At 31.7% G+C, this 13,670-nt stretch overlaps 1 protein-coding gene across 2 annotated transcripts in view; it reads right to left on the bottom strand.

Moving 5' to 3' along the window:
• Positions 1 to 13,670, bottom strand: part of LIN28B (protein lin-28 homolog B) — a 122,841-nt gene that overhangs the window by 108,475 nt on the left and 696 nt on the right. The window contains exon 2 of one of the 2 annotated variants that reach the window (XM_021079438.1): positions 12,912 to 13,099. In XM_021079438.1, coding sequence (XP_020935097.1) covers positions 12,912 to 13,099 — 188 coding nt within the window. Of the gene's footprint in view, positions 1 to 12,911; positions 13,149 to 13,670 lie in introns of those variants that run through there. The other variant, NM_001315786.1, reaches the window with a different exon arrangement.

Genomic DNA, 13,670 nt, shown 5'->3' with positions numbered 1-13,670 from the left:
AATAGTGTTACACACATTCTCCTTAGATGATAAATGATACAGAGTAAAACATTTCATATATATATTTTCTTTGGAAATTTAGGAAAATATTGCAAATAATCAGTAAATGTTTAGAAATGTTAAAATTACCTAGCCATCCATGGCTTTTATTCAGAACTCACTCTCTTCTTCAATGAAAATCACTGGCAATAGCCTTTAGAAAAAGTAGGAAAGATTTAACCAAAGCTAAGTGAAGAGAGGAAAGTGGTGAAAGGACTGGATTTGACTTTTGCTAATGCCTGAGACAAAGTAGACTTCTTTTTTCATAGCACAATATCCAGCTATAACAAAAAATAAATTCTAAATTAATGTAAATCTGATAAACTCTCCTATTATTAACCTCTACTCAACTACCCTCTTCTCCAAGGGATGATACTTCTGCTAGAGACAGACACTTTCTGCTGAGTGACTGCTTTTTTCCTGGTATCTCTAGAGCAGGGGCCCCAGGCTTCCTTCCCTAAGGGGGTGGGGGAGGGGAAGAAAGGGGAGGAGGACACTAAAGAGAGAGACCACTTAAGGCTGTAATAATTCCTGGTGGTAGATCAAATAGTAATGTTAGGACAGGGAATAATTCGGGGGCAACACAATGCTTTAGTAATTGCAGCAATTTCTTTTTTCAATTTAAGCTAAAAATGGAAACATGTATCAAAATAATGAATTCTATTAAATCTTAATCAGAAAATATTATCCCATGTCTTATGAGATGTTCCAAATATCATTTGAATTTTGTAAATTCAGGTAACTGAATACAGGTGGAGCACTGAATTTCATAGGAAATTTTAGGTTACATTTAGGAATATTAATGATTTAATAATACTAGATACTTTTAAAAGTAAAGGCAGAGAGTATGGAAAAGTGGTCAAAAACGAACAAGACAGCTTCCCAAACATTATTTGTTAAGGTTCTTCTATATTAGAATATCTATAAAAACATGAATACCCAACCCTAATGTAAAGAATATGTACTGAAATAAATGTCCCTATTTACTTGGCCTTCAGATATTTCAACAATTTGAAAAATTATTTCCCACTTATTATAGTTTATTTTAGGAAAAAGAAAGTCCAGAAATCATTCATCAATCATATATTTAAAATAACTCTAACAAAAATAAGTAGCAATAACTCAACTGGTGTTACTCCCCCACAAATGAACCTTGTTTTTCTGACTAAACATGAAGACACTTAAAGCCACATAATTTAATTTAAAAACTACTTTTCTCCACACAAGTTAAAGAAAACTTTTGCATAAGAAAATAGAGTTATAAAGGGAATAGCACTCAATTTCACACTTTCTAATACCAAATTTTGTTAGGGAGGCAAAAAAAAAAGTATGTGGTACAAAAAAACCTGTTAATAGTTTTTTTAAGTTAGACTTTGTTTCTTTTTTTGTTTGTTTTGGTTTTGGGGGTTTTTTGGGGGGGATTTAGAAACATATCATGTTTGTGGCCAGTATGCACCTTCCAGTTTAGACTTTGTTTCTTAATCTCTTCATTTTAAACTCATAGTGACACAAAGATACTAAATGATTATTTCAACAAAAAATGTCAGTACTAATTCAAATACCTAATAATAGACCATTGCTTTTTTATGAATACTGTGCAATCCAAATGGTAAATGAAGGATTATCACAGATTTGCAAGATTCAGTATCCTAAACCTTCCCCAAAGCAAAATTTTAGAAGCAATCTAAACATTCAATAATCAATAAATATTCAGAAGTCAATTAAAGAAATAAGCTGAAATTCAAATGTTCAAAAAGCACATGCAAAATAAATCACTTGCTATAAATTTTAATGTCAATGAAAATACAGAACACATCACAGACTTCATACCAGATCCTGGTTATCGAAAACCTGATAACCCAGTGTTAATCAAACTTAAGTAGCTTTTCTATAATCTCAACACATTTTTCATATTAAAAAATCTTATCTAACCAAGTTATCTTGGACAATAGCAAAATCATAGGATTACATATCACTGCCTTTTAAGATCTACAAAGCTAGTAAAATATAAGAAATAACGCTTTTATGGAAAAATTTATTTTATTAAAACACAACATTTTAAATAAAAATGACTGCAGGATTTTAAAACAATAGAATTCTTAGAAGTCTTTTAAAAGTACTTACGTGCTCAGCAATACCATGAGTCAAGGAACATTACATTTTAAAAACTGCTGACAGGGTACTTCTTTTAGAACTACTGTTTTTAAAAGCATTTTATTTATTATTTGAAGACAGCCATACTATTTACTAAAATAGAATTTAAAGGTTTGGAAAAATAGCTTAAGAACAAATTCAAATAATTTTAAAGATAAAATATTTAATAGCAAATTGTAACATCATGACTGAATCACCATATTGGGACTAAAACATCAACCAAAATATTCTAAGAGCTGTAAAGCACTTCCCATCTAACAGCTAGTTACACAGCTTATTATTATAGAGAGGTGAGTCAGAAGAGAAGCAAAAGAAATATATCCAATTAGTTCCTTCTGATATTTACATGCAGTCCTATACCACATTTCTTTTTTTCCTATCAGCAATTTTTCCTTGCTAAATCATCCCAAACCATTACCCCTACTTTCTTTACACTGAGTTCTGAGAAATTAGCTAGTTTAGAAACCTCAAATGATGCTACAAGATAACTGAGAAAAATCAGTACACTAAGAAACTACCATGATGTAGATAAAAAGATCAGCATTATTTTTTAAATCTATTTAGTAACCTTTTTTGAATTCTACAAAACTGTGTGAATGTAAAATAAGGTAGTTATTCAAAATAAAAATTTTAATGTATAAAATACATGAATTAGGCACATTTCAATAAATATTTCATATAAACATAAAATTTGATATCTTATGCATTTTGAGATTCACTTGGACCTTATCTGTAACTAACTAAAAAGGAAATCACATGACTTACACAATGAAAGAGAAAGAACAGTTTTCTTTCCTTTCCTTTTTACAGGAAGAAACAAAAGCTCGGTATTAGCTATCCAAGGCCAATGGGTGGGGCCTGCAAGCCAAAAAGCTGTAATGGACTGAGGTTAATCTTAATGGGGGCCCACTCTAACCTTCTGAAAGCAGCAAAAATGTGAAAACTGCCAACTAGCATGTGCATGAAATAACAAACATTTAACGTAAATTAGATTTTACCAACTAGGAAATTCTACCAGGACAAAATTCAGTTTATAAACAATGTTGCTGCTTTTGTTGGGGGTAAAATCACCTAGCTGTGATTCCCTACACAGATCCACACACCATCCCCCCACCAGCACACAGATACTTCACAAGCTTCTAGAATAAATAGGAGTATCCAATGTCCAGGGTGATGGGTGGTCCTGAGGTCCTGAACCAGAGCTGTATACTTTTGAGGGATGCTGAGATAAGAACAAAGTGTTTTGTGTTTGCTTAAACCTGGGTCTATATTTAAAGTCTTTACACCATTATTGATACAGTTCATAAACTTGTGCCCTAATTGATTCAGACAAATTTAAAGTGTCAGCATAAAGGCTAGAAATTAAGCACATCAAAACAAAATACTTTGGGGCTTTAAACAAAATACTTTGGGGCTTTTTATAGATCTGATTCAAATTAACTAATTCAATTTACTTAAAAGTAATCACTACATTTCAAAGGTGTTAAATCTCAACCTGAGCTAGAATATCGTATCACCACATTTTCACTACCAATGGGATGCTTTTCTAATATCTAATTAAATAGCTTGTATGTAAACAAAATCACATCATTAAATAAGCTGCAATGCCATGAAAAAGTTCCCAAAATAGTGAAATTAAACTTTGTGGAGTCACAAGCAAGCATCAACTATTATGCTCATTTTTTTCCTCCAGGCTTTATTGTAAGTTTAATATAAGGAGGGGGTTTTTTTGTTTGTTTGTTTTTGTTTTTTTGGGGGGGATTTGTTTTGTTTTTTTGAGAGCAGAAAGGCAGGATTTATATGTGGCCCAAGGAAAAGATAAGCAATGAATAGTTCTGACCCGGGCTTCTCTGGTTTGATCAAGTGGGTCTGCAACCTGAGCCAAAGGGCGCAAATTCCTCACCATTCAAAATTCTTCAATGGCAAGGGGGAGGAAACAGTGCAAGGGGCAAACATGCAAATCCACTGTCCTTAGATTTAGTATTCAACTAAAAATTTTAATTAGAGAGCTAAAAAAATGAGGTCAATGCTGTGATTAAATTTGACTCATAGTTTAACCAATCCTAAAAAGATTTGAAAAAATTGAAAAAGATTCATTTGTTTATCTTTTTAAATGTATGGCTTACACTGAACTATGTTAGGTACATCTCTCCAGTATGATTTAATCTAGTTAAAGGAGTTGCTGAAAAGTGGAATTCATTTCCAAACACCGGTGTTTCCATATTATAGAGACAATGATATATTATTAAAATCCTAGCTTGAGGAAAAATTTGATAGAATTTATTCACACCAAGCTTTACAACGCATCAATGCTCTATTAAGTATTTAAAGTGATAGATAAAACCCATGTTGTCAGATTTCTGCTACAGACTGAACTAAGGATAAAGACAAGGCATTTGAATGAAAACATGTTAAGATAAAAGAGTTGAGGAATTACATTTTCTGGGAACATCCTAGCTATTATCAGTAATGGTCTAGGGAATTGCAAAGCTTAAGCAACAATCATGAACAAATTGCAGCCAAAGTAAAATTAATTTGAAATTTACATAGATTATTTACATAATGTAGACTAATAAAACTGAGCAAAAATTTTAGAGTTATTAGCAAATTAAACATTCAAGATTTTGAAATAGAAGCTAAGTGAAGACCAACAAAAGTAATACATTTCAGTGGGGTCTGAGTTTTTAAAGTGTCTCATAACAAAAAGAGCATCTGATAAAAATTAAATATATTATTAATAGCACAATAGAATGATATTATTCTCAGAATGGTAAAGGCAGTTTCTATGCATGAAATCTGAAAATATGTGTGTGTGTGTGTGTGTGTGTGTGTGTGTGTGTGTGTGTGTGTGTGTGTGTGTGTCTTTCTTTTTAGGGCTGCACCTGCAGCATATGGAAGTTCCCAGGCTAGGGGTCAAATAGGAACTACAGCTGCCAGCCAGCAACACAGAATCCTAGCCACATCTGCAACCTACACTGCTGCTTATAGCAACACTGGATCCTTAACCCACTGAGCAAGGCCAGGGATCAAACCCGCATCCTCATGGATACTAGTCAGGCTTGTTACCACTGAGCCACAATGGGAACTCCTGGAAACTATATATTTTGTAACTGATGGGAAATCATTGTATTTAGTTCAAAAGTTTAAAAACTAACATTTATTTGTTTCATCATAATTATCCTCAAATTATGGGTAGAGGTTGCAGAGTTAAACTTTGTTAAAAAAAATGAAAGTATATGGGAAAAAAATGAGCCCTTGCTTCCAACCTTGTATGAAAAGAATGAGAATTATTTTGGAAAATCTTATTAAAAAGTTTGGTATAAGGAAGAAAACAGAATATGTAGCAATCTGGAGCAGAAGTCTTAAATTTATCATCCAACAGTACTTTACACTTAGGATGTGATCAATTAAAAAAATTAGTTGAATAGATAAGTTATTAAACTAGAAATTTTTCTAAAGTAACCATTTTCTTAAAAATTTTATACAAACTTTTATATAATAGCCATCTTGCTGATTTATACCTCTAGGAATGTATATGTAAAAACTCAGTTATTCATTAAATTTCTGATAAGAAATATGAATATCAATAAGCCTAATTATGTCCTTGGGTAAGCAAGGAATGACTGAAGATTTAGTGAAATGTATATTATTTAATCTCACTTTCACGAGCACAGAAATTACTGGTGAAAAGGCCATTGCCAAACAGAAATAACTAGAGAAACAACAAAAAACATGAAAGTAAGTGTGGATTGTATTTCATGAAGTGTACTGGATTATAGCTTACAGAGAGACAGAGTTAAAAGGAAATAGGTCATTTAACCAGTTAATATGATAGACATATCAATATCATATAGGACAGCTGGGACTCTCATTTTCAAAGGTGACTACAAAGAGCACAAGGGAAATTTGGGGGAACGGTGATGAAATATTCTGTATCTTGTCTGTGGTGATGGTTACACAATTTGTCAAAACATCACATACGATTAAATTTGGCAAATTTTATTCTATATAAATTTCATCAATTAAGTTGACCAGGCAAGAATAATTTACTATCTTTTTTAAATTCTGACAATATGGTGAAAGTATTAATAAAAATATACTGCCTGAATTAAAGATTAAAACTAAACCTGGAGGGTTAGAATTCTTAGATTATTTTCATGTATGCTACCTCAGTTGACCCTTACCCTCCTCCTCCAAATTAGGGAGGGAAGATATTATCAACCATATTTTACCCATAAGAATACTGTAGCTCCTTGGAAGAACTAGCCAAAAGTAAAAAACCTACCAAGTTGCACTACCAAACCCAAACCTTCATTTTTGATATTTTTTACCTCACTCTAACACATGACATCTCTTTGGTAATAATACTATATACAATCATTGCTGAGTTCTCACTATCTGCCAAGCTCTGTGTTAAATGCTTTACATGTGTAATAACATTTAATCCTCATAATAACCCTATAGAAAGGGTTGTCCCGTCCTTTGTAAGATAACTAACAAGGTAAGTCACTTCCTCTACAGACACATAATAAACTGGGCTTTGAACACTGATCTATTTGACTAGACTCTATATCATTGTATAGTATCTCATGAGGATTAATTATTAATAGGGCAATAGATATTAAATTATCACAATGTTTTATGTTTTTTCCTTAGCCTATACTGAGGAATTCACGAACTGAAGAGTTATACTTGAATATACAGGTAAAATCTCAGGATATAACAAACTATTAAAATAAAACCTGTTTATTCAACATACACTTGCTAGGGAATTTGTATAACAATATCGCTACTCTTCACAAAGATAGATATTGTTATTCCAAATTGCAGTTGATTATAGAAAGAAATATGACTAAAGTTATCAATTATCTATAAATCTTATTTATAGATTTATAAGTTGTCTAAATTGTCAGATAATTATAAATTGTCAAATATTTAGATATGGGGAAAGGGACAATCATAAAATAATCTTCCAATCTGTTGTAACATAACAAACACTTTTTTTACTCATTTGATAGAGTTCTCTTTAAAAGATCATTTCTAAATGTACCTCACTGATCTACAATGTATTTTATTGAATATATTACTGTTATCAATGTTTATATTAGAAAGTGTTATAATCAAATTGTTTTAGAGAAGAATATAAATCGTTTAAATTTCTTATGGACTGTATGTTACAATGCCATAACTTTAGTAACTACTAAAGTTTCAGCTACATAAAATTCAGTGAGAAATACCTCAATATTTAGTTCCAAACTGTCTAAAATATCATATTTAAAGTAACAAATTTCCAGTTTAATTAATCAGAAATATCCTTACTTTGTCAGGTTACACTTGGTTTAGAAATAAAAATACAGTACACTGTATTTTTAAACAGTAACTTTCAAATTAATCACAAAACCAACAGAACAGCTCAGCTAGGATGTATAAAACTATCTGCAGTAGTTAAGTAGTTTCTGAACAGGAAGATGAATTCAATCAAATTCAAATAATAAGTGTTCCTTGATATCCAAAAGCAACAAAATTTACAATGAAGGACTACGATGTTGAATGCAGGTAACAAAAGAAGTTTTTAACTTCTTATGAAACTGAAGAACTCTGAGATGAGTTAAAAGATAGGTTGAAGATGTCATGCTAAATACTTGTAAGTGGCTTGTCAGTTATATATTTGTTTAAAAAACAATTCTTAGATTTATTGCCTTCATTTGTTGTAAATGGTCTTTTTAAAAAAGAATCACAAATAAGTAAGAGGGAAATACCTGAGTTACATCAATAATCTTTAAAATGAGGAGGGAAGACAATGTCCTAATTATGTACTCAATTCACATTTCATGTTTAAATTAAATGAGAATATCTTTTTAGAAATACACAAAAAAGATCCTGAAAATGGACCAGCATTTGAAAATCAGGACAGTACTCACTATCTTTTAAGATAGTTAAAGCCTTACAACACTTTAACTAAATGCCTTAAAAATGTGATTTTATGATTTAAGTAGCTTTAAAGGACTTCACTTGGGATTCCTCCAAACTTATCAACTGGGCAAATCATCCTAAAAATTTGGTAGCTTCAGGAACCAATTTCAAAATATTAAAATGCATAACTCACAAACAAATGAACTACTATATGATCACATTTTTGCACTTACAATATTTGTCTAAATATACATCTATATGCCTACACATATATATAGATATAGACTTTTTCAATAGCTCCAAGAATAATAAGTCATATCCCACAGGTGAAAAATGGTTTCATGCTAATCTATGATAAAAGTAATATGGCTAATAAGTTGGTATTATGAAAAGCCTGTAAACATGAGCATATTAGAATAAATTTGTTTTCATAATTGTGTAACTAATTAATGTTGAAAACACTGAGACAATCTCCTTGCTATATCAACAGAACTGTGTATGATACTTGTTTTCATATATTTAAATATTAGTCATCTCCAAATATTTTTATACCCTATATTGTTAATAAAAATGCTTTAAACTTAACTCTTTTACAATAGTTATTCTTACTTTTTTCCTGTTTCTATTATTCTTTGAAATGTTTTCTGAGCAAAGTAATAAAATATATAAAATCTTTGTAATATAAGCATCTGTATTCTCCAAAAAAATCAAACTATAAATCAGAAATAAAGGGCATAAGAAGAAAACATCAATACCTGAAAAATAAATAAAGCCTTCAAAACCAAATTAAAATAAATATTTAAGCCCAAAGAGTAATGGTAGCTAATGCAGTCATTTTGAAATTATTCCTTCTCTTTGAAAAAGAATTCTTATATAAATTATGAAATAAATGAAATATTTGTTAAAAATTTTTGTATCATAGTTGATGGCAAAGAATCCCAACTATATAACCCAATAAGAAAATATCATTACGCAAATGAGCTGAAGAGAGGGTAATAAGGAGAATGAGTTCATCCCACTGCTGGACAAAGTAAAGTTCAAATGATCATTTTATCGTATCAGTTGAGATAATGACTTTAAAAATAAATGTCAAAATCTGTGTGAAAAAAAACATGATAGCCTCAATGGGCTGTTGAGTAATACTGTCTTCTTCTAAAAAATACCTAATGTTTAATTATCATGTGATTCATTTAAAGTACCACCACATATTTAAGTTCTATTAAAAGATTATAATATTTCAGAAAGTTGCCAGAGACCTTTCCAGGTAATTTAAACATGTTACTCCACAATCTAACTATGGATGCAAATTTTTAAAAAGTTATTAATAACAATCAGTTGAGAGAATTATTAATTATTAGCACTTACAAAAAAACTGTATTCTAATTGATAAAATCACCTGAGTAGAACCCAGACTTACAAATCTGTATTCATTATGTATACTCTTACTTCAATTGAGAGACAAAACTGTATTTCGCATTGCACACTTAAGAAATTCCTACAAACTTATCCTATTTACAAAATAAATCATCAAAAAATTTAAATATTAAAAAAATTTAAGGAAAAACTCCAAACAGTGTGACAAAATTCAAATATATAATATTTAAAGATTTTTGTTGTTTTTAAAAATATTGAAAGTTTTCAATGTGTCATAATACATCTATTCATTACAAATCCATAAAAATACAAACATTTAAATCTCCAATTAACATCAAGAAGTCCAATGAAGAAAGTCATTTTCAACCAAAATGGTCACATACCATCCTCAAACAACAGTCTCACTTCATTTATCAAAAAGTCTGAAGGCAGAGAAAGGACAGCACCTAGGTCTTGGGATTCTTTTTGAGGTGGTGACATTACAGAAAGTAAAAGAAAGTTTGATTGTATTGTTGCTAACAAATTTCAAATAGAATTATGGAACTACAAATGCACAACTCTATTTTAAAAACACACTCACATATACACTCTTTATTCCATAGTAACTAAATTGTTTTTGATGTGCATTTCCTTGCAGTCAATATTTTTAAAGATTGAAAAATATCCTTGGCATGAATTTTTAAATATTATTTTAAAGAAACTAAATAATTTAGTTTTTATTTCCCCAAATATCCACTATTAAAAACATGCTTCAGAATACTTTAAAAAAATCCAATGACACATGTACTTCTAAACAGTAAAAACCACTATTTTATATATTTAAAATAATACCTAGATATTTAAAATTCCTAATTATCAGTGAAATCTATTATTTTCCAACAAAATAGCACATAGACATAATGGAGAAAGCCTAATTTACAATTATACACAAAATCTAGTATGCTTTCAAAAATGCTCATACAGTTAAAAAAAGGCAGCTAAAATAATAATTTTTAAATATCTTTAAAACTTTTGTAAAATGGTCTTCAATTGCAACCTGATTGTGTAAGTGATGCTCACATGATACCTGCACACATCATTTGTGGCCACCAAATTGTTACTTGTGGTTGTTGGCTAAAATCAGTAGGATACTGCCTTCTTCAAAACAATTATTCATAGGATTTAAATGCAATCTAGAAGTTTCAACATAAGACAGAAACCCCTTTACCTAGGTATCAAAGTCAAGAAACAAAAAAACCTAAAGCTACTGATTTTCAATAATTTTCCCTAGGGAGAAAAAAAATAAACTGAGATAATATTTCACAAAACATATACTGCGACCATCAAAGATGCCCTACAATGACACTTTCCAAATTTAAATTTAAAGATTATTACTGCTCTGGTTTTTTACATAACAAAAATGCTAATATTTGAGTTTTGTTGACTTTTTACATACTTCTTCCCAAGAATGTATCCAGATATATCCTTATGAAGAATACAAATACACATATTTTGAGTTTTTATCATATACATCATTTTAATACTGTTCTACTAGTAAATATATGATGTGTAATAGAAGATTAAAGGAAGTCTAATATGAATAATCAATGTTTGTACTCTAGAAAGTGCTCACTATCTACATAAAGAAAACTTTTCCAGCAATACAGCATTTCTTAACCCACTGGATACAGCAATGTTTATCAACATATAACCATTAAATGACTTAAAATTGGGTATCTCATGGTTCTAAACAATAATATCAATTAATAAAATGTCTAATATTTGAATATATTAAAAGGTAAACACAGAAAACCAAATTACAACAAGGTGTGATCAGACAAAGAAGAAAAGGGCTATTTTTTTTCATTCATCTATAAAACAAATTTATGAGATTGTAAAGAACAATTTAACAACCTAAAGGAGGTTCAAAGGGGGGAAAGCCAGAGCCTGAGCGAAAACGGATTTGTCAATGCTTTTAGTCTTTCAATCCAGGGAGGAAAAAAGCAGAAAACATGGCTTCATACAGCCATGTGAAGTAGGAGGGATAAAATCCAGTAGCCTGTCTGTGGACTTCTATTTATGTATTTAAACCCTGTTTCAATTCACAGATTATGCTGATCCTTCCACATGTAAACAGCCAATAATGATAGCCAGGCCTCAAGGAAAGGAAAACACACACCATACAGCAAGGTCAGGAAGCTACCAAGCACACAGAACAACAGATCAAAACAGAATGGTTTCATATGTTTCTATTGTTTATATACTTAATTTGAAGATGATATTCCTTAGGGAGAAAGGAGGTTGTAAATTATTACCAGGAACATGCAACATACTATCAAACAAGACAGATAATTTTCATGCAAATATACTAAGTATTCCTGCATGTATCTGTGTCAGTCAACCTGAAGTCCTCAGATCCATTCATTCAATGCTTTTTAACTTAGATGACAAGCAAAAATAAACTTCTTTGGTCCTAAATCCCTCTTATCCTAGCAAATAATTTACTATAGATAATTTATATTTCTTTAACTTTTTTTGATCAAACAATCAAGCTTGCAAACTGTAAATACATCTTTTTACTATGAAGAGATGAAACAAGAGAGAGGAGTGAAAAGGCGAGAGGTATTAATTTACTTGTTCCTGAGTAAAATTTCAAAAAATAAGAAGCAATGGCATTCTATTTGGTATTTAAGCATCTTAAAAAATTACAATACAATATAAGCAATGGTGGAAATTTATTCCAAGTAGCCTACTAGCACATTTTAAACACACATACTAGAGCCGCCTCTGGCCACATGTTTTTTTGAGTTCAGTCTCTTAAAGGGACAGTATCCTTGAACCTATACCCAACAGGATGCACATTTCCAAAATGTTTGATTACGAAAAATCCTCTCTTGCATTTTTTTTCAAACTCATTCTAGGCCAACAATGTTCATCTTTATTTTACTGTGAAATCAAATTATTTTCAATTCGACTCTACAAATGACTACCAGACAGGCAGAGATGAAACGGGAAGCTATTGATAAGAAATGTCTAAAATAAGAGGATCTATAGATTTCTTTTAACGGCAAATTGGTTGTTGTTGTTGTTGTTTTAAATTTAAATGACCACTATTTCTACATTCATTTCGCACTCATTCCCCAGGCACAGGCCACAGAATGCACTGTAACCAATAATACCGGAAGCTACACCAGGGCAATTTCGCTGTCGAATGAAGAGGGGAACTTGCTTAGTAAAAATCAGCCAACACCCAGCAGTGAAATTTCAAAGATTTTCTGCTTAAGAAAAGACATCCTGGAAGAAGCCCATGAACACGCCCTAAAAACTGGATTCACCCGTGACTGTAAGGGAGATTTTGAAAGGCACATTATTTTAAGTCCATTGACAAAACGACCGACCAACTCCTTCTGGAAAAAGGTGAAAAGGGGGAGGAAAAAAAAGTTTTGGCTTACTTGGTGTACAAATACATCGACTGGAATATCCAAGGGGCTTCCCTCTCGGCTTATCATGGAGATGAATCCAAATCCCATTCGCACGTTGAACCATTTACAGTGGCCAGTTCCGTGCAAAACCTGGGATTCCTCCTCTGCCTGCTCCGGCAGCTTCCCGGGCTCTTCTCCACCACCTTTGCTTGCCCCGCCTGGGTAGAACAGGACAAAAAAGTCAGTTAGTAGTCCCAAACTGTTCATTGAAAGAGGGAAAAAAACTGCTTGGGAGTGGGGGTGGAGGGTGGAAATAAAAACTAAAAAAAAAAAAAACGCTAGTATATGGTTGATTCCTTCTTTTATTCTGCAGAAAAATATTTTAAATGAAAGGGTTAAAAGGAAAGCGGGGGAGGGGGGAGCCACACTGTTCTATCGATCACAACTTCCACGTTTCTGTACATACGTGTACTTTTTCATTTAACTCCGTTTTTCAGCCACATATTACAGTACAGCATGCGATACTTTACTTGCATATTGCTGCTGTAACACTGATCCCATTTACAAAGAGAAATTTTCAGCGAAACGGATTCTTTTCCGGCGGGCACGAGGAGGAAAGAGAAATAGTGAAGATGGTTAGAACTAGTTAATGCACAAGCGGCAGCAGTGAATGCAGGGTTATTTGCAATGTGCGTTCCCCTCCCCCCCATAACTTTCAATTAAAGTTAGGGTGGAATGGGGGAGGGGGCAGGTGTATAAAAGTTTTCTTGGGCTCGCTAACTGAAACTG

This window comes from Sus scrofa, chromosome 1, assembly GCF_000003025.6.
Source record: "Sus scrofa isolate TJ Tabasco breed Duroc chromosome 1, Sscrofa11.1, whole genome shotgun sequence".
Lineage (NCBI taxonomy): Eukaryota > Metazoa > Chordata > Mammalia > Artiodactyla > Suidae > Sus > Sus scrofa.
This window is presented reverse-complemented; position numbering and strand designations above follow the sequence as displayed.